Consider the following 21507-nt stretch of genomic DNA (forward strand, 5'->3'; position numbering starts at 1 on the left):
CTTATTCACGGAGACCTGCACGAGCCAGGCTACCTTCCCTCCCCCGTCTGATGTTCCCCATGGACTTGGATGCCTGAGCACTGGTCCTGAGCCCCGAGGCTGCATCCGGGCTCACGCACGTACCTGGGCTCATGCACCTGGGCCCATGCACAGCTCTGGAAGCTCCTTCTCAGCCTGACTCAGTTTCTCTGGACCACCCGCGTTCCCCTGCCGTCCTCACAGCTGAGGAGGCCAGAGGCTTTGCTGCAGCCTGACCACCCTTCCCTTCATCCTGTGCCCTGAGGTCGGGCCCCACCCGTCCAGGAGCAGACTGTCCAGAACCATGGACCCTGAGCCCCTGGGGCTCCCTCCTGGTCCTGCAGGCCCAAGACCCTGGCTCCAGCACCTCACCGCCGAGGAGGAGTCTTTAGGGACAGAAGCAGCTTAGGCGGCAGCACTGAGCTCCAGCCGGGACGCTTCGGTCCAGCTCCGGGACCTCGGCCAGGGTGCCTGCCGGGGGGTCTCCCAGCCTCCCGCCCCCCGCCCCTGAGCCCGGCTCTTCTATCTGCCCATTTCTGTCAATTCTGTGAGCAACCTGAACTCTTTCCAATAAAATTCTTTCCTGCCTCAGCCAGCCAGAACCTGCTACTGTCACTGCCCCCCACCAGAACCAAGACTGATGAGGTGACGTGGGCCAGTGACGGGGGGGTCAAACTCTGGGCTGCGAGGGCTCGGCGAGAAGAGACCAAAGTCACAGCGTTCCTGGGACCGTCTATCACCGAGGGCAGGGGGAAAGGTCAAAGAGGCTCGGGGAGGAGGGCCTTTGTGGGGCCGGGCAAGACCCACGGGGGCGGGGGGGCGGGGGTGACCCCCAGGGATGCGGGAAGCAGTTACACCGACGCAAGGGAAGAACCGCGCACCGGCTGCATAACATCCCTGCAAACCTGAACGTGTCCCCACGTGAAGTTCATCTGCACAAATACGAGGGGGACAGAGAGAGAAATCTTACACCATTGAGCTTCGGTGGTTTCAGGAAAGCAGGTGAGGTGAAGAAAACCAATGATGGGGGAGGTTTCAAATAGTTACAATAACGAGGGTGATAGAAAAATCAATAAAAGAAGAAGACTGCCCAGCGGTAACCAGGAAGAAGGTGAGGCTGTAAGGACAGAAATCTGTCTTATATCACTTGTTCACCCAGCAATCAGAGTCTAGGAGTTACGTGAATTGGGAATCGGTCCAGGGAATAACTGGCCCGGGAAGGTGGCCATGAGGTGTGTAGGGCATTAAATGGCCCGAGGAGGCTGGCAGACTGGCCAGGGCAGAGGGTGTTGGGGCCAGAGGTCTGGACGGCCTCGCGGATCGAGGCTGCTGTCACAGCGGGGAAGCCACTCGACGGGGTGGCCCTGCATCAGGACGTGTGATGGGCCCCGCAGGGCCGTGCTGCTGTCAGGGGGACACGAGGAACCACGAAGCCGACAGCAAGGTACCAGGACCTTCATTTATTCCTGCAACTCAGCGACCCTGTACTGAGTGTGTATTAGCAAGAAGCCACCGTGATGGAAAACCTGGTCCCCGCACCTCTGTGCCCTCAGACGGCTCGCACTTCAGCAGAGCCGGGACGCGCGCCCGCCTGGCGGGGACGGTGACAGGGGCTCCCGGGCGCATGAGGGCACGCGGGTGGGGCGGCCGTGAGCCCCAGCACCCCCGCACCAACCGGGCGGAGGGGTCAACCACGGACGTGGGAGAACGGCTGCGACTTTGCGGCGTCCTGTCTGCAGACGTCCGCTTCTTTCCTGTGTCTCCTTTGCTTTCATTCAGCAAGTGTTCACCTACGCCCGGCTGTGAAGTAATAAATGGAGCTAGAAGTCGGGGATGAGACGAGCAGGACGGAAGGAAATGATGCGCCCGGGAGGCCAAGGCACCGTGACGACGACAGAGGCAGAGCCACAGACTCCGGACCAAGAGGAGCCCAGGCTGACTTGACAGCACAGCCGGTGGGCACGTGGGTCTCATCTCCCTGCACTGCACCCACTGCCTCTCCTCCGGGACCCCCTGCGGCAGCCCTGGGGCGGCCACCTCCAGGCACCCCCAAAGACTCCCTGCGGAGCCTTCTGACGAGGCCCTGACTCCTGAGTGTCCAGTTTCGCAGGAATCCTGCTGTCAGCCTGGCCAGAATCCCCTACCTGCAGATCAGATGGCCCTCTGCACCTGACCGGTTCCTCGGCCTCCACCCCGCCCCCAGGCGACGTCTGATGTCCTGGCCTGTCTTCAGCAGGAATCCTGGGAGGTCGGTTTAGCCAGAATCCCTCCACCCGGCTGTTCCCTCTCAGTAACTTTCCATCCGCTGACCCCCGGCCTGCTCCTTCGCTGTGAATCCCCCGTTTTCCTTGGTGGATTCGGAGTTGAGCCCCGTCTCTCTGCCCCACTGCAGGGGTCCCTACATCCATCCTGGTGGTCCTTCCTGTTCTCTACCAGGCGTCAGGAGTATTTTGCCTTTGACAGTATTCGCACCTGTGTGTAACGGCTCCCTCCCCGGTGTGGGCTGGACTCGCTGAAGGGCTCCTGATGAAGACAATTCAGTAGAGGTGGTCAGCGCTCATTTCTGGAATTAGGCTACAAAACGCTCTGGGGCCACTCACCCCATTCCAGCCTCGAGAAGAGGCAGCCCTGACTCAGAGACCCTCAGCCAGAGGCGCTGGCCTGAGCTGAACCCGGATTCCTGACCCACAGCAACCGGGAGATAACCAACGACGGTGATTACAGGCCTGCCGTCAGCAAATCCGTGCCCGCAGGTCAGATCTGGCTCCCCGGCTGCTTTTATTAAGTTTAGCAACACATTCACTCACATGTTCCACGGCCCGTGTTCACACTACAACCGCAGGCCGAGCAGTTGTGACACTGACAGAGGCCTACAAAAGCCTGAAACATTTATTATCTGGCCCTTTACAGAAAGTCTGCCAACTCCCACTGCCGCTAAGTGCTGGGTAATCTGTTTCTCACAATAGAGGATTAACGCACTTGCTCCTGCAGTGCTATGGGCCTCCCTCCAGCGATGCAGGGTCTTTAAGTATCTCGCTGTTGTCTGTTGTCCACACACAAGAACTTCTATGTTAGCAGATAATGAATGTTTCAACCAGCCTCACATCCCTGGCACGTGGCAGGACCTTAGCAAATGCAGACTGAACCACAAACGCCTAATGCAGAAAACCCATAACCTGACAATATATCCTTTAAATAAAGCACGACATTAAATCAAGAAGAGCCAAAACTGCAATTTGTGTTGAATAGCTGATATTTCCGGTTGAATCCATTTTAAAAGGCATTTGTTGATTGCCACACAAAGAATGATTCCATATCCAGGAAAATTTTTGATCTTTTAAATTGGCTATACTTTTATAAAACCTCGTTGTTTAAAATACCCATAACATCAGTTTATCTCCAATACTTCCAAGATGACTAACATTAGCTTTTACCATGAAACAAAGAATGTATTTCCTTGCACCTGGAAATGTTATTGAAATTTTCCAGAAAGGCTTATTTTTTTTTCTTTTCTTTGTTTTTAGTTCCCCGACCAGGGATGGAACCCGGGCCCTCAGCAGTGAAAGCGCGGAGCCCTAATCACTCCTGGAGGTCCAGTGGTTAGCACTCTGAGCTTTCACTGCCGAGGGCTCGGGTTCCATCCTCGGTTGGGGAACTAAACTAAGATCCCACATGCTGCAAGGTGCGGCAAAAAAAGAAACAAAATTTTCCAAACCACTGCAGAATTTCTGTTTTGTCCCAGTTTTGTCTGTCTGTTAGAACTGAGAACTAAAGTTGGCAGCAGACACGCTCAGACATAAGCAAACATCCTCTGTGCCCCGATGCCTGGTCAATTCCTATGCTGTCCGTTCCCCCACATCCTGATGCCAGGGCAGGAGGACAAATGTTTTAGGAAAAAGGCTGGACATTCTTATAATGCTTAATTTTAAGTAATATATTCATTATGACACAAAAATATAATAGTTTTAGCTTTCTTAACCCAGATAGTTTCTCTGGCAAACATGTATGAATTATCTGCGAGGCAGAAAAATTCCATTTTTGTTTCAACGGGCATCACAGGAGGTCACCCTTGGTAAATTTTTAACTTTTAAGATATGATCAAGCGTGTTCAGACCTTCCAGGTAAGAAACCTTACCCTAAAACCTAAGTGAGGCTTCAGTGTGTAGTTAAGAGCGTAAGACACACGGGGAAGGAACAGCTCCAGCTCAACTCCCGAATTACCAGCCACGGGTCTCCAGGGCCCTTTTCCCTTCTTGTGAACTGCAGAGCAGCCCTGTGAGGACTCAGCACAGCCAGAAAAGCAGTAAAGGGCAAGAGAGGCCAAGCTGGCGTAAAGAAAGAGTTAATGATTTTACATTTATATGGAACATATTTATTAATAATCTTATTCACTGTGGGTTTGGGAAAGATTTCCTAAAGAGGACACAGAAAGCACAAACTTTATATAAGAAAAAGATCAATAAACTATCAAAATAAAAAAACTTTTGCTTGTCAACGGACATTTATAAAAATGAGAAGACAAACCGAAGACTGGGAGGAGACATTTGCAAAATATGTAGCTGACAAAGGGCTTGTATCTAGAATATATGAAGCACTGTTTCAACTAAATACTATAAGAAATAACCCAGTAAAAGTTGGGCAAAAACCTGAATGGTAAATTTGCCAAAGAAGATACAGGAATTGCAAATAAGCACAAGAAATGATACTCAGCTTCGTGAGTCATGAGGGAAATGCAAATAAAACCACAAGGAGTGTGGTGCAGTGGTTGAGAATCCGCCTGCCAATGCAGGGGACACGGGTTCGAGCCCTGGTCTGGGAAGATCCCACATGCCGCGGAGCAGCTGGGCCCGTGAGCCACAACTACTGAGCCTGCGCGTCTGGAGCCTGTGCTCCGCAACGAGAGAGGCCGCGATGGTGAGAGGCCCGCGCACCGCGATGAAGAGTGGCCCCCGCTCGCCGCAACTAGAGAAAGCCCTCGCACAGAAACGAAGACCCAACACAGCCATAAATAAATAAATAAATTTAAAAAAAAAAAAAACAAACCACAAGGAGATAGTAGGACACTCCCCCGAAAGGCCAAAACTGGAAAACATCAACCGTGCCAAGTGTGGCTGAGGATGTGGAGAAAATGGACCCTCAAACGCTGCCGGTGGGAACACGAAATGGTACAGCCTCTTTGGAAAACCGTTTAGCCGTTTCTCCAGATATTAAGTGTGTGCCCACCAAACAACCCCACCATTCCACCCAAGAGAAATGAAAGCACAGGACTTGTATGCGAATGTTCACGCAGCTTCATCTGAAACGGCCAAGAGCTGGGCACCACTCAACGGCAACCAACAAACGCACTAAATCCATAAGCGGAAGGTGACTCAGCAGTAAAATGAATGATACTGACTCCTGCACCACGGACGAGTCTTCAAATAACGATGCTGAGTTAAAGGAGCCTAAAGAAAACAAAGGGTACGTGACCGAATGGTTCTATTTATACACAACTCCAGAAAATGCAAGAGCATCCAGAGCGACCAGCTGCCTAGGGATGTGGGAGGGCTACAAATGCAGGCAGGGACTTGAGGACAAGGAGGACGCGCGTGACCTTGACTCTGTGTACGTGTCAACACTGACCAAGCTGCACATTAAACTGTGCATCTACTGAGGCCCATTTGTTTCACCTCAATAAAGCTGTTTCTAAAAAACTGCACACTGGAATGATCTTTAACCTTTGAAAAAACCACTGCTGTGGGTGGGATTCTGTCCCCTAAAAAGACGTGTTGAGGGACTTGCCTGGTGGCGCAGTGGTTAAGAATCCGCCTGCCAATGCAGGGGACACGGGTTCGAGCCCTGGTCCGGGAAGATCCCACATGCCGCGGAGCAACTAAACCCGTGTGCCACAACTACTGAGCCTGCACTCTAGAGCCCGTGAGCCACAACTACTGAGCCCATGTGCCACAACTACTGAGCCCGCATGCTGCAACTACTGAAGCCCACACGCCTAGAGCCCGTGCTCCGCAACAAGAGAAGCCACCGCAATGAGAAGCCCGTGCACCGCAACGAAGAATAGCCCCCGCTCACCGCAACTAGAGAAAGCCTGCGCGCAGCAACAAAGACCCAACGCAGCCAAAAAATAAAATAAATAAATTAAAAAAAAATTTTTTTTTAAATAAGAAAGCTGCAGTGTATCATGCAGACACCACTGTTAGGGCTCCTACTGCAAAAGACATGTTGAAGTCCTGACCCTGGTACCTGTGAACATGACCTTATTGGAAGTGGAGTCTCTGCAGATGTAATTAAGGCACAAGCTGAGGTCACACTGGAGCAGGTGGGCCCAACTCCCATGTGACTGGTGCCCTTACAAGAGGAGACACACATACAGAGGAGGACGCCACATGGAGACAGAGCCACGTGAGAGAGGCCAGGGTAGGGTGATGCCCCACACGCTGGACACACAGCCCTGCAGCTGACATCAGAGGCACAAGGAGAGCTGCCACGCTGATTTCTGACCCCAAGTCTTCAGAACTCAGAGACCAAACATCTCTGCCGTCTGAAGCCTCCCAGGGTGTGGTACTTGTTACCACAGCTCTAAGAAGCTAATGCAACCACTGTTTCATATTAATTCATAATTCATAATATTAATTTCATAATTCATATTAACTTAATGATTGTTTCTAAAAGTAGATTATACGTAAGAGAACATTTGTCTAAAGTCTGTTTTAATCACAGAATGGCCACTGGGTCGCACAGATACACAATTAAGTGGCTGTGTTTCCAAGATATATAAATACATATAAAATAAATAGCACTGTTTCATTTTAATAGCATCTCTCCAAAGTACTATAAAGCACACGTTTTAGCCAATTGTAATTTTTTTTGTTTTTATAAGTGATTTATAACTGATACATCAAGTTTTGTTTTTCTTTTAACCTACAGAAAAGCAATTTATAATGATTAAAATCTTGGCATTTAATTGCCATAGTAAATCATTTAGAAAACTTTATGTGAGTGACAGCAAATTTACAAATTGACTCTGCTGAGGCCAAGGTTCTCTCCCAAGCGTCTCTGAGCAGCACAGAGACACAGAACAGGACCTTCAACCCTTCAACCGTCCCTTTAACACACACTAACTTTAAGCATTAATACTATTTTTAATTTCAGCACATACCTCCTCAACTGTATGGAAATACTTTAGGTGACTGAGAGGAAAACATTTCCCTTCAAAAAATAAGCCTCCCAAAACCACTGAAAAAGGAAAACCGGAAGGTCACGGTCCATCCTTTGGTAGATACATCCCTCTGTGTGGGACATCAGAGGGATGGACATCAATTTAACTTACTCTCTCAGAGTCAAAGGGGTTTAACCTGGAATAAAAGAGGCACCTCGAAGCCAGTGTGCTTTCATTCCTTCAGGGAGGAGCAGACCCTGGGCAGGGATGGCTACCAGGCCCCGGGGTGGATGGTGGGGCCTGTGGCTTGGATTCAATTAAGGGGGGGGGGATGAGAAGGGTGAGGAAGGGGTGCCTGTAAAACCTGTTATTCCAACAGGGACACTTGTGTGTTACACATTTTTTACAGTGAGATAATACCGGACACGTAACGTGCGAGTCTGAGGTGCACGGCTGCTGGTTTGACATGCTTAGTGTTGCTGTATTATCACCCCGGAGCATCAGTGACACCTCCGTCACGCCACGTGGCACTGCCCTGCTGACTGCCGTCACCGTGCCGTGTGGCAGGCCTCCCTCCAGAGCTTGTTCATCCTCTAGTTGCAAGTCTGTGCCTTAAAACACCCCTCCCCAGGCCTCCACTCCCTGACCCTGGACCCCCTTCCACTCTGGTTTTAGATTCTGCATATAAGACAGAGAACACGCTGTCTGTCTTTCCCTGTCCGCCTCATTCACTTGGCACTGTCAGAGCCCATCCTTGCTGTCCGGACTGGCTGGATTTCCTTCATTCTCACGGCTGAATAGCACTCCAGTGCACGCACGGGTGTGTGTGTGCGCGCGCGTGTGTGTGTGTGTGTGTGTGTGTGTGAGAATTACACCCTTAAACACATACGAGAAGGCGCTACTACCTTTCAAAAACCAACACTGGCCAGCTGACACCTCCTTGGACCAAAGAGAAGAAATACTTGCTATCGGTTGAGCTCACTGTTGGGAAGATTAAATGTGCTCTTGCTGAACCGTTAAATGAGGACAGACAAAATGGCCAAGCTGCAGTTTTATCCCTCTAATAGATTATGTTTCTAAAACTAAAATACAGACGCTGGTTTTTCAGTCAAAAGATGGGTCCCCCATATGATCGGCAAACAGCAGACAGGTTTGAAGGAAACGCTCCCCCAGCCCACCCCGGGCACCGGGACGGCCCAGTTCCCACCCGACAGGACGCTGAACCAAGGCCTGGAGCTGGGCCCCTTCACGGCCTGGGTCCTTCTCCCCCTTTCGGGACTGAGTTAAGAACAGAACCACGGAAGTTCTCACCACAGCGCCTGGCCCCCAGCAAGGGCTCAGTCAGCATGGGGGCCTGATCTGTGTTCCCTACTCTTAACCAAGCAAAGGCATCCTGCTGCTGGAAAATGACGCCATCCCAGATCTAGAAGGACAGGAGATCCAAAGCCTTCCTTAACCGCCATAAAGTAAAGGTTACTTCTCTCTGCACCCTCTTCCTGGTCCTGGTAACCCAGCTCCACCAGGAAAAGTGCAGGAAAGCAGAGCACAAGCGAGTCCTCCCCAGTGGACCTCACAGAGGGGCCCAAACGCCAGCCGCCTCATCTGATCCCCCTTTGTTTCATGCAGGCGGGGGAGGAGGGGGGCACAACTGAAGGAACAAGAGAGGAGGACCCAAGGGTCCTTGATCTGAGCTCGAGACCAGGGGGCGACTGCAGAGCCGGAGGCCAGACCCGTCTTTGTGGCCACTGCTCAGCTTGGGCACCATGGCCAGAACCCACCAGAGACCACGTGTACTAATACGCCTGCTGTATGTCAATAAAACTTTATTTGTGGACACTGAGTTTCATGTAATTTTCCTATGTCATGAAATAATTTTTTCCTTTTTTTCAACCATTTGAAAAATATAAAATCCATCCTGAGCTCGTGGGCCACCTAAGGGTCATAATTCGCCAGCCCCTGGTCCTGCATTAAACTTCCTTTCTGAGCCGGCTGGCAAAGACTTGATTCTGAGATGTCCCCAGTTAGTTATAGACCCCATGTGTCTGAGGCACAGCCAAGGTGACTCTGAGAATTTTTAACAGGGGGGTGGGGGGAGGAGGGGCTGTGGATCGCACAGGTGTGTTTTTCATTCAGGTTTCCTCAAAAATAAAAAAACTGTTTGGGTGCAGCACAATTTAAGAGGGAGAATAAATAGCTAAGGAGTAAATACACACACACACACACACACACACACACACACACACACGGGTATATCTTGGATGGTATTTTCAGGCATCAGGCACTTTAGGAAAAAGGGTCCATGCCCGGGAAGGTACGAGGAACAGCTTCCGAGCCCACGGGGCGGGACAAGAGCTTCACTGAATGAACCCACGGCCAGAGCAGGAGGTCAGAAGTCCTGTCCCCGAATGAGGAGGTGACACCAACGCTACCTGCACGCAGAGTCCTCAGGTCCACCTCCACGGAGGAAGGTGACGTCTAGGGGTCTCTCAGGCATGTCAGGTTCCAGCCACACTTAAGGACACGTTCTAGAGCTAAGAGGCTCCCGTCACACAACTTTTTCCTGTTGGGACAAAGTCTAAACGAGATGAACCGCCTGCCGTGACTCAGCCCTCAGGTGTGGAGGCTGACGGTCTGCTGTACAAAGCAAGGAAAGCACGTTTCAGGCTGTACTGGATACTTTGAAATAAAAATCGATACAGGCAGAGTTCTGTTCTAAACAGTTTGGAGTTTGAAGCCGGAAGCAGTTTCACCAACTCTTTTTTAATTTTTTTTTTTTTTTGGCTGCGTTGGGTCTTCGTTGCTGTGCGCGGGCTTTCTCTAGTTGCGGCAAGTGGGGGCTACTCTTGGTTGCGGTGCGCGGGCTTCTCATTGCGGTGGCTTCTGTTGTTGCGGAGCACGGGCTCTAGGCGCACGGGCTTCAGTACTTGTAGCGTGTGGGCTTCAGCAGTTGTGGCTCACTGGCTCCAGAGCACAGGCTCAGTAGTTGTGGCACACGGGCTTAGTTGCTCCGCGGCATGTGGGATCTTCCCAGACCAGGGCTTGAACCCGTGTCCCCTGCATTGGCAGGTGGATTCTTAACCACTGCGCCACCAGGGAAGCCCCTATGTGCTCTTTAAATACTTGTGTTCTGTTTCAGAGCACAGTCTTCAATTTAAACGTAAACATGTTTTCTGGCAGTGAGCACAGCCCTGTTAGTCTCTGATGGTTTTTCTGCCAGAATCCACAAACGTGCTGAGAAAATGGTGTGTGAGTGAGGGGGTCGGAGTGGGAGTGGGTTTGTGCTACTTCGAGGTGCCCAATGTCACAGGTGCTCAGTCCAGCGACAGCTCCTGGGAGGAACACCTGCAGGTGACCCTCCAGGGCCCAGACGCCAGTGTCCCTGGGGCAGCCCTGAGTCTAGTGTGGCCCAGCCTCGACGTGGCACACAGTAGGAGATGGATGAACAGTAGCCGAGTGAGTAATGCACGAGGTGCCCTTCACCAGATGACAATGCCTGCCATCAAGCTGGTGGCGAGGGTTTGATGAGATAATAAACGACACTCAATAGCAGCAGTGATTTTTATCCTCCTTTTAAAGAGGAGCCACCTGAGTCCATCAAGGTTATCTGCCTGACCCAGCGGCCTGAACTGGGCGTGTCTAACCTCAAAGTCACCCCTCCAGCTTCTATTACCTGAGGAACCCGATTTCATACTAAAAACAGGCTTCCTATAAAAGTAGGCAAAAACCCTGACTCTCTAAATCGATAAAAGGCTATTTTCCTGGCTGAGCTCGAAGTCCTAAAATAAGTAAATGGTCACTTCTCTGAACCCGGGGACAGAGACATGGCAGAAGCCTAAGCCCCTTCTAATCACCAGGGGACAATACAGCAGAAAAAGTGGGAAAATGGCTCCTCAACCCAAGGCAACAAGCAATACACCTTAAGAATGAGTCTTCCTTCTGTAATTTAAACTCGAGACAAAACAAAACAACCTAGTTGTTTCAAAGGCTATTATGACTATATAGATAACCACCCCCTCGGACATAACAGGTAATCTCATTCATGGGTACTTCTGCCACTGCCTGAAAATAAGCGAAAGTTGGCTGGTCTTGAATGTCATTTTACATATCTTATTTCTTTTAAAGTGAATTCCTTAGGACCCCGAATCTGAAATTAAAACTACTTTTGGTAAGTTTTCACTCTTGGATCAAGAGCAGACTGGAGGCAATTTCAGGGGTCACGTCCACCCGTGCCCATCTGGTCAAGCAAGAGGGGGCTCAGTATTCTCACTAACCTCATACTTAAAATTTACAGGTCAAACTCTGAAGCTTTAAAATTCTGTTTAATCCAGTCAATTCAAAGTTAATACACTAATTGTAGCTAAGAGACACCTGATGTGGCAGGGAATAAATTCTAATAGTGTAAGTACCAGTACCAGCGAGAGTCAAAAATTTTCAAATAAACATCTCCCTCCCAAAGTACAGTTCCTGTAGTAAATTTGTAGACAAATTTAATATAAGTTTAAAGAGCTTCCTTGTCAATTTTTTCCTGTTAAGTTTAAATAAAGAATTTAAAATAAACTCTAAAAGCGAATTTATAGGAGAAATATATAGAGAGAGAGGATATAACTATTATATACTCTCTCTATATATAAAACGTATCTATTTCTCTCACCACCTGAGTGGAACATTCAAACGCGTGGATCAAGTGTCCACAAAGGCACTGAGGTGCCACCCAGCACGCGAGAGCCGGGAGGAGGGTCCCTGCAGCCTGCTGTCAGCTCAGGGTCCCCACCCTTCGCGGCAAACACAGCAGTTTAAGCAACAGCTCAATGTGCAGGGGCTGCTCAGAACCTGTAACCTAAAAAAAATTCAACAGTGGTAAGAAAAACTAACACCGTGTTGTTTTAGGCCAATTAACGATGGAAACAGACAACCCCTAACCTTTTCAGTTAGAAAGGTCTCCCTCCCTCCCAGGTTACGTTCAAAAGTTGCCCTGCCTTCCTCTGTGAAATCCATGTCAATACCGAAGAACACCCTGCCGCCCACCCAAGACACCACCCGCGACCCTCACCGTCAGAACGCAGAGAAAAATCCCTCTGAAACGCGCCCTGAGAAGCCCAACCGATGTGCCTTCCGCCAGCGGCGGGCAGGTCTAACCCTCCCTCTGCGAGCCTCGGCCCTGGGGGTGTAGCGAGGCTGCGGGGCTGGGGAGCCGACGCCAGGGGCTCAGCCCGTCGCCCCTCGCCGCGCACCCCCTGGCCGGGCCGGGGCTCAGGCTGCCGGGTCCCCCCCTCCCCCCCCCCCCCCGCCCCCTCCCCCCCCCGCCCCCCCCCGGGCTCCACTCACCTGAGCGCCTGCTCCTGCGGCCCCGGGAGCCGCAGGCTGTCCGGCCGGTCCCTCCGCCGGCGGTACAGCCCCGACTGCGAGAGCTCTTTGAGCTGTAGAGCCGTCATGCTCGCGCACCGCGATCCTCGGAGCCCGGCACCGGAGGGCGGGCGGCCGCCAGGGCTGGGGACCGCCCCGCGCACACCTGGCCCGGGGAGCGGCCTGGGGCGGCGGCGGCCGCCGCGCTTCCTGCTTGCCGGGTACACACCCTCCCGCGGGCGGCCGCACCTCCGCGCCGGCACCTGGGAGGGCCTGGTGCTCACGTGCTGCCGCCGGGCAGGGCCCGGCCGCCCTGAGCAATCGCGCCGGCCCCTGCGTGGACCCTTCCGGCATCGTTCTGCATCAAAACTGGGCTAAAACGCTCCAGAGAGGTCGTGACTCAAGAAGGGTCCTGCCCTGTGCTCTGTGCCAGGAAATCCACCGACACTTCACACGCAGCCGTCGGTTTCAAGAAGTGCCTGGTCATCATGAGCTCGTTGGGACGTTTTCCTTCCAACGGAAAAGCACAGTTCTGAAGGGCAGCAGGCCGGCTCTCTCCACGGTGCTCTAAATCCTCTTCGGAAAGGAAGGAAGTGTCTTTTTTCTCCCCCATTAAGTGTTACTCAAAAATTCATAACTGAAAGGGAGGTGGTTTCTTCTGCCATCCCCCACCCCGCGATTCTCTACACCCGAAGCCGCCCACCGGGACGGGTCCCCTCGCGGGAGATGCGCACGCTGTCCGCCTACGGCTGTCCCCCCGTGTTTGACCCCAGCGGCCACCGCGTCAGGAGGCAGGGTCTGGTTCCTGGGGTGTGGGGTGCGGGCGGGTGTCTGCAGCGTGGGGGACAGATCAGAGGGGCGCGTCCTTGTCCCCGGGCCCCGCGGGACGCCCCGCGCGGCAGCAGGCGGGTCTGACTCAGCCCCTCTGAGGACCAGTCCCCGCCGGCGCGAGCGCGGGCCTGCTCTCAGCCAACAGCTTGGCTTTGCGGTGCCGGCAGTTTCTCTGCGTGTCAGCATCTTTCTCCCAGAATCCCCTCCAGGACGAGAGCGCAGAGAAATGGGTCTGAAAGTTCTTTTCACAGCAAGCGTTAAAGAGTTAATGCATTCCCCTCTCTAGAAGGATCGGTATTATAAATTCAAATATTCAGGACCCCAAGGAAGGGGGCTCTGCATCTCATCCCTTCACCCGGGACTGCGGCCCCGGCTCCTTTAGGGCTGCAGCCCTGGTCCCCACCCACGCCCGCCCCAGTGGAAACACAACTTTTTACAGTCACCATCAAAGCGTAACATACGTTTTTAAAGAAAATGCAGGGGGAAATTAGTAATTTTGTTACCACACTAGATGTAATTAGTGACAAAACATTACCAAAAAAAATCTAGGGCCAACTGTATCTCTTCCTCTCTCTGGAAGGATACACAGAAAACTGGTATCATCGGGTGCCTGGGGGACGGCAGAGCAGCATAAGACAGCTTCTCTGTAACCACTGCTCTATACCTGCTGGACTTGGAATGCCCTGCACATTCAAAAATAAATAGGAAAAATTTAGAAGGTTTACATATACCTTTTGTACAAAGCTCTAGGATCCTACTGAGACATAAAACACAGAAAAGTTTGAAGCATGCAGTAATAGAAACATAAAATTAGGATTCCTTAAAGCGCCTAATTCTTACATTTTTGTCATGACAGGTGAAAAACGCAGAGAAACAAGCAGCAATCTTTTTTTTTTTTTTTAACTGTAGGCATCAAAACAGAATAGATGCCTGAGGAATAAAATACAAACTAATTGTAGCCACTGTAAACACAGAAGCCTCAACGTTGAAAAGGACTTGTTTCTGTAGGAAAATGTACATAAGAGAGCTTGATTTTTAAAGAGAACTTGCAAAAGAGTAATGCAGCCCGCTGACAAGGGAAAAGGCTCGGAAACTAGCAAAGTTGACAAGACAGGAAACACTACCGTGTAGGACGAACCCTGTGTTTGACGAGTCTAAAGTTAAAAGGATGTGAACAGGGGGAAGAAAAGTTATGTAAAACAAACGGAAACAACTCTCGCCTGCGGACTTTTCACATGGCTGTGCTGACGCACACAAGCTTCAGTAGATCCGTGCTCGTCACAACTGCAGAAAATTAAATCCTGGGGCTTTGGGCAAAGGTCTTTAACCACTGCCATTTCACTGACAGCACAGACCGTGGGAGACAGTGGTACCCGTCCCTCCCCGCCACGTGCAGCCAGGGAGGGGCCCCCATTTCTGGGAGGGAACAACCCCCTACCACACAATGGCTCAGGCTGCAGCCAGATGACACCCCCCAACAAAGGTTTCTGTGCATCTGCGTGGGGGGAGAGAGGGACAGAGGGCACAGCCCTGGGACGCGGCAGGTGACGTGACGCCAGGAGAGGCCCCACGTCCCCATCCCCGTCCCCGTGGTTCCCTCCTTTCACGCCCTCCCGTAGAAAGTTATCAGTTCAGCCTGGATTGTAGATCAGGCCTATTTTAAGTGAGTTCTGAATTTCAAACGACTGTCTTAGCATTTGAGGGAGGCCCACGTGGGTGTCCATACAGGGATGTCCATTTCTCAGCATAAACGGTCTCTGAAGGGCAGTGCTGCCACCCTTACAGCCCAGCGGCTGTCAACGAACAAAGGTTCACAGAACGCGTCGAGGGGGCACCCCGGCCCGCTCCCACCGCGGGGTGGCGGCTCTGTGAACCTGTCTGTCCACTGCTCCCCCCGACCGCCGGGCTCTCCTGGGACCTGAGCTCCGACTCCCAGTGAAATGCGACATCAGCTCAGCGGGTACTTTCTTCTGCAATAGGTTTGTGCTCTTGGTTGAAATGACTAAACAGGAAGGCCCTGGGAGCATCACACTGGGCCTCGCTCTGCAGGCTGACCTCTGACCCCGTCCTCCACCTTTCAAAGTGGAGGGGGGAGGCGGTCACGGACCTTCTGGGAATCCGAGGAAGGTCAGTGAGTCTCAGAAATGCATGCGAGCACAACACGCCCCCATCTCAGGGCACTGGCAGGCGGACTCACCTTCCAACCTGCACAGACGCCCCTGCCCCAGGGCGGGACCCTGACCTCAACCACAGGCCAGACCCTGGTTCAGAAGAGCCCCTATTGTCCCCCCCCCCATTTCTCTCCACCTCCCAGTCATCTCTCTGCCTCTGGCCTCACCCTCCTCTACTCTATCCTCCAAATTTCCAGGAGTTCTTTCCAAATGTAAACCGGTCACTCGCAGGTCCTGGAAGACCCTGCGGTGACCCGACGGCTCCTCCCCGTGCTGAGCGTGGTCCCAGGACAGATGGGGCGTCCTGGCCCCGAGTCCTGCCTCTGGACTCAGCGCAGGGGTCCCTCTCACAGGAGGGCTTTGGAGACCCTTCACTCACTATCACCAGGGTCTCCATCCCCCCATTCCCCCCAGATAACAGCCCTCCCAGGGCAGCCGTGTAGCTACTGCATCGCTGCGTCTTACAAGGCCAGGTACGTGGTAGAGTGTGCGTTTGCTCAGTAAGTTCTCTGGTTAGTTGTTCGACCAATTGATTTTGAGAGCCTTGCCAATTTATGATGATGGTACGTTTCAGATGAATGCTCCGGAGCTTTGAAACTGGTTTGGTTTTGTTTTGTTTTTGCATTTAACACTCAACATTACCTAAATGAGACTCTTAAAAGGCACATCCACTCCACAGTTTTGGAAAGCTGTACTTTGCTGTGAGATTGCAGAAACTCAGATGCTGCACATCTGTAGAGCTGAGCAACACTTCCACCAGTGTGAACACTTTCCAGCGGGGCTAAGAACTAAAACACCACCCTCCACCTGACTCAGCCCAGTTCTCGGTGTACTTGGTCCCAGTACCCCCTTCAGGCTCTGGGGGGTAGAGAAACCTAATTAGGCATCAAGCCCCTAAGACCCATCCCCAGCGTTCCGGCGCTGACGGCTCCTTCTCGGCAGAACTGAGGGCTGCACCCTGGCTTCGGGGCCCAGCTGGCTGCTGGCCCGTCAGCAGACCTTCCAGACCAGGGGCCTCAGGCCTGCAGACGGTCAAGCAGCTGTACGTTTCCAGGCCATTAATTTCCTTGTACACACGCGGTAAGAGAAGAATTTTGTTTTGCAACCACTCTGAACTTAATGGAAATGAATCCTTTTTAGTTTAAATTTTATCCTATGAATAATCCCCTACAGGGGAAGTAAAGTTTCTCTGATAAAGCAGAGCACCGACCTCCCTCCTTCCACACTCCCGTCTCCAAAACTCTCACTTCCAGCCCCACGCCCTCCACACGGGCCCCCAGGCGTGTCCCGGGTGTCACACGAGGGCTCGGACCTCGGCGATTCTCAGGAGCAGGTTCAAGTTCAAGTCGACCAGAGCAGAGTGTGAGAGGGCAGAATCTACCGTCCAGAAGAGTCAGAAAAAATCACCAAAGACACGGTCCCTGGCCCGTCTGCGAGCCCCTCTGAACAGCCCCTCGACCCTCCTCTCACCGAGCAGGCGGGGGGGCCTCGGCCGAAGTCTGAGACCCGACAGGTCAGCCGTCAGAAACACAGAGAATCTACACGGGTCACCCACCGTCTTCTGCGAGACAATCACAGAACATTCCCAAAGCCGCGCCGCAACAAGCAAGCTTTCCTGCGCCCTTCAAAAGGATTTAAAACAAAACTCCCGGTCACCCTCCCACCCCCCAACCTTTCTACGGGGCCGAGGAGGGGACAAGCTGGTGTGAGGGTGCAGGGGGAGCCGGGGGTCACCCGGCTGGTGGGTCCACACGGGCAACGTCCCGGCTGCGGCCGGCGGGCAGGCAGGCACATGAGTCACATCACTCCCGAAGGCCTCAATCTTTCCCTTCGGAAACAGAGCGGTCGAATCCGATGATCTGAACGGTCTTTTCTGCGGATTAAAAGTTCAGCAAGGGCCCACGGCAGGGGAGGGCCCGAGGCTGGCAGGCTCCTGGCACGCTCACCCCTCCCCGCAGGTCAGGCTCCCACCCCGGACCCAGATGGGGCCTGAGGCTGGCTTCACACGCTCGGCCGGCCGTGCCCCCGACCCCCGGCCTGACCCCCGCCTCGGCCCGCTTCCCAGCTACCTGCTCCACAGCCAAGAGCCGAGCTGCACATAAAACCCAGGAAGGGACCCTGACCACCCGCCTGACACACGAGCCGCGGAGACGCCGAGGCCACGGGGAGAGACGCGGCAGAGTCAGCGGGGGCCCGGCCTCCATCCACGGGCAAGTGCAAGCCCATGTGACACCGTCACCACGGTTTCAGAAGACTGCACATCAAGCTAAACTTCTGTAAATAGGATAATTTTTAATTCTCTGAAGGAATTCTAGTGGTCATCTGTTCACAAAAGAGAGCTTTGCTGAAAATCCAGATTTTCACATGATTTGACTTAAAATGTGTTTTGCCATCACCTTCTGTATAAAGTTGCTACACACACTGTTTCCACTCATTCCACCCGTCCACCCCGCAGCAGGAGTGGACCTGCTGAGCACATTTCTACACTAAACGTTCCCGTGACAAAACCAACAGGCGAAGGTCCCGGAGCAAGAATCCCTGGATGGCAGAGTTACCGGCAGCAGTTCTGAGCTTCTGAGGCCATGGCTCTTCTCCCCGGAATTCCAGGGGGTCGTGAGCGTGATCACAGCTCCTGCGCAGCCCCAGCCTGGTTTCAGTGCCGCAGTCACTACTGTCAACTTCCACCTCCAAACCCTTTCACCAGGGCATCAAAACATCCCCGGGTTCTGTGTAAAGTCTCATCCTAAAGCTTTCTGTCTGGGAGGACACCCTGCCAACCATCTAACCCACAAATAAATATGCAGCTGAAAATGTGTCACATCACAGGAGACAAGGCCGCTGTGAGGACGGCAGGGACGCAGGGAACGCCTCCCGAGACAGAAACCTCGGGTCTGATCCCCCAGAGCTGGAGGGAGGGGCGGCTTGGGGAGAGAGCAGCTCAGCTCGTGCAAAGGCCCAGAGGCTGCGGGGAGGGGCGGGGGGGGGTGAGGCGAGAGAGCCAGTCAGGGGTGTCTCTCCGGTCCAAAGACCCCTCTCCCAGGCCTGGGGAGGGGGGAGACCGAGCTGTCAGGGCGGAGACGGGGGTGGCGGCCGGGTTGGGGGCATGGGGAGTGGGCGGGAGAGGCTTTTAGGGAGAGGAACCGGTGGCAGACCAGATGTGGAGCCCGGGCTGCACTCGTGCTGCCTTAGTCCTGCCCGCGGAAAGCCAGCATTCTAAACTGACTGAATCTAAGAAGACCGTTTTCAAAGAGTACTTACAAAAGAAAGGGCTGGGGCACAAAAATGCCCACGCCGTGCCGTATGCGGAGCTGATGTAAGTACTGCTCACAGCTGAGGAACACGCTCCCGTTTAACGTTCACCTCCGTCCTACCAGCCGTGGACCACTATTGTCCCCACTATGCATTTGAGGTAACTGAGTCTCCAAGCAGCTCAAGGTCCTGACAGGCAACACAGCCAACGAGGGAGACTGTGGATCCACACCCAGGTCTGAACGCGGACAAGCCCAACCCAGGAAGCTTCGGGGACACACAGGAGCAGGACAGTGTTGGGGTCCAGGGTGAGCTGCCCCCAAATGTCCCTCAACAGCACATGGATTATTCTGAATTAAAGCTGCTTAAGAAACGGCCGATGTAAGAGGGACACTGTGACCCCCTCCTCTGTCTCCCTGAAGCAGGAGGTAAGTCTCCATGTGAAGGAGGGAGGACATCCTAATGGCCAGAGACGGGGCAGCCCGTACAAACAAACCCGCGACCTCTTTCGGTGACTAACCCCAGGGCCAAACCACTCAGATCCTTCACTAACTGGGCATCCAAAGCCTACGTTTCTTAGTCCTGTCAATTCCTCACAAATTTATTGTTTGTCTACAAAAGCCACCTGCTTTGGCCACATCTTAGGTCCCATCTCTGCGAGACCTCCGTGCGCAGAAATTGAAACTTGTTTCTTCTTCTCCTGTTCATCTGTCTTGCATCAGTTTTACTATTAGTTCAGCAACGAGAACTCCAGGGGGCAGGGGAGGTGTCCCCTCCCCACTGTGGGCACAGAGGCCCTGGGGACAACCCCAGACTAAACACAGGCTGGAGACAGACTAAACCACGGTCCCCCCGCCTGCCCACTTTCTCTCCCAGAAATGAGGCAGGAGCCCAGCTGCACCTGGGTCCACGCGGTGGACGGGCCGCCAAGGGTTGGGAAGGAGGCCGAGGTCACTGACACAGACCTTCCTCCTATAGCTCCGGGGGCAGAAGCCAGTGGACGGGCGTCAGACTTGAGCCTTGACGTCGCTGAATTCCTGGACTCCTTGGAGGCTGTCTCCCTTCAGGGTATGTGTGATGACTCAGGCCAAGCGTTCGGGGAAAGAGGCAAAGATTCTAATAAAAACGGGTGTTCTTGAGACCAAGTGTGTTGTTAGACAGCAACAGGGGACCTGATGGGGGCCCACGTCCCCAGCTCCCAGTCTGCCATCCCTCTTGGTCTGACAGCCTCCCCAGTGTCTCTCAATAGGAAAGTGCATGTAACAAGTCGTGACCCCTTCCTGGAATACCACACAGCTGTAGAAAAAAATAATTCACTAAAGCTGCACAAATCCACATGGATAAACCTACCTAAGAACCGAGAGAGTGAAAAAGCACAGCTTGCACAGTATCACAAAGAGCACACACTATTTAAAATCTAAAACAAAATAAACAACCCCATGAGTGCTAAGAATACACAGTGTGTAATATAAGAATCAACAGGAGAGTGGTTCCCTCCCAGAGGAAAAGCGGGAGGGAAAATCATCACAACGGGAAGTGTACCAAGAGCTCAACTGTACTTGTAATGTTTTATTTAAGGTAGGTGATGGGTATTTGGAGGCTCTTTCTATTAAATTCTACACCTTCATCTAAAAAAAAAAAAAAAAAAAAGGATGAAGATACAGAGCAGACGTTCTCTTAGAGCAGGTTTGTAAACCCACAAGTTTCAAAGCACCACTTCTGCCACCACGTGGCTTCTCAGGGTATTACATGCACACAATTTTCAGGAAATGAAAGTCTAAAAAAGGGCATTGTTAATTCTCAGGTGCAACGTCACAGGAATGTAACCCACTGCGAGAGCCTGAGTGTCCACCACTTGATACGTAACCAACACTAAAAGCCTTTCTTACCACTTCTGAATGATGCTTAATAACACAGAAGACAGAAAGTATCACGCTAGGTGCAAAAGAATGAAACTGGACCCCTATCTTACACCATGCACAAAAATTAACTCAAAATGGATTAAGGACTACATGTAAGACCTGAAATTATAAACACCTAGAAGAAAACATAAAGGAAAAGCAACTTGACATCTGTCTTGGCAACGATTTTTTTTGTATATGACACCAAAAGCACAAGCAACAAAAGCAAAAATCAACAGGTGGGACTACATCAAACTGAAAAGCTTCTGTCCAGAAAAAGAAACAATAAAAAAATAAAAAGGCAACCTACAGAATGGGAGAAGATATTTGCAAATCACATATCAGATAAGGGGTTAATATCCAAAATGTATAAAGAATGCATACAGCTCAACACCAAAAAAAAAAAAAAAAAGATTCTGATTTAAAAATGGGCACGAGGGCTTCCCTGGTTGCGCAGTGGTTAGGAATCTGCCTGCCAATGCAGGAGACATGGGTTCCATCCCTGGTCCGGGAAGATCCCACATGCCACGGAGCAACTAAGCCCGTGCGCCACAACTACTGAACCTGTGCTCTAGAGCCCACGTGCCACAACTACTGAGCCCGCAGGTCACAACTACTGAAGCCCGTGCGCCTAGAGCCCGTGCTCCGCAACAAGAGAAGCTACCACAATGAGAAGCCTGTGCACTGCAATGAAGAGTAGCCTGACGGGTGGCCCACATCCCCAGCTCCCGGTCTGCCGTCCCTCCTGGTCTGACAGCCTCCCCAGTGTCTGTCAACAGTATTGTTAATTGTTGTTATACCCCCGCCACAACTAGAGAAAGCCGGCACGCAGCAACGA

At 52.3% G+C, this 21507-nt stretch overlaps 1 protein-coding gene across 5 annotated transcripts in view; it reads right to left on the reverse strand.

The window, feature by feature from the left end:
• Window positions 1–21507, reverse strand: part of LIMS1 (LIM zinc finger domain containing 1) — a 103962-nt gene that overhangs the window by 32637 nt on the left and 49818 nt on the right. The window contains exon 1 of one of the 5 annotated variants that reach the window (XM_036873144.1): window positions 12500–12754. The exons of 3 other annotated variants lie outside the window; for them this stretch is intronic. In XM_036873144.1, coding sequence (XP_036729039.1) covers window positions 12500–12606 — 107 coding nt within the window. In that variant the 5' untranslated portion in view covers window positions 12607–12754. Of the gene's footprint in view, window positions 1–12499; window positions 12768–21507 lie in introns of those variants that run through there. One more of the 5 variants, XM_036873143.1, reaches the window with a different exon arrangement.

Source organism: Balaenoptera musculus, chromosome 13 (genome assembly GCF_009873245.2).
Source record: "Balaenoptera musculus isolate JJ_BM4_2016_0621 chromosome 13, mBalMus1.pri.v3, whole genome shotgun sequence".
Lineage (NCBI taxonomy): Eukaryota > Metazoa > Chordata > Mammalia > Artiodactyla > Balaenopteridae > Balaenoptera > Balaenoptera musculus.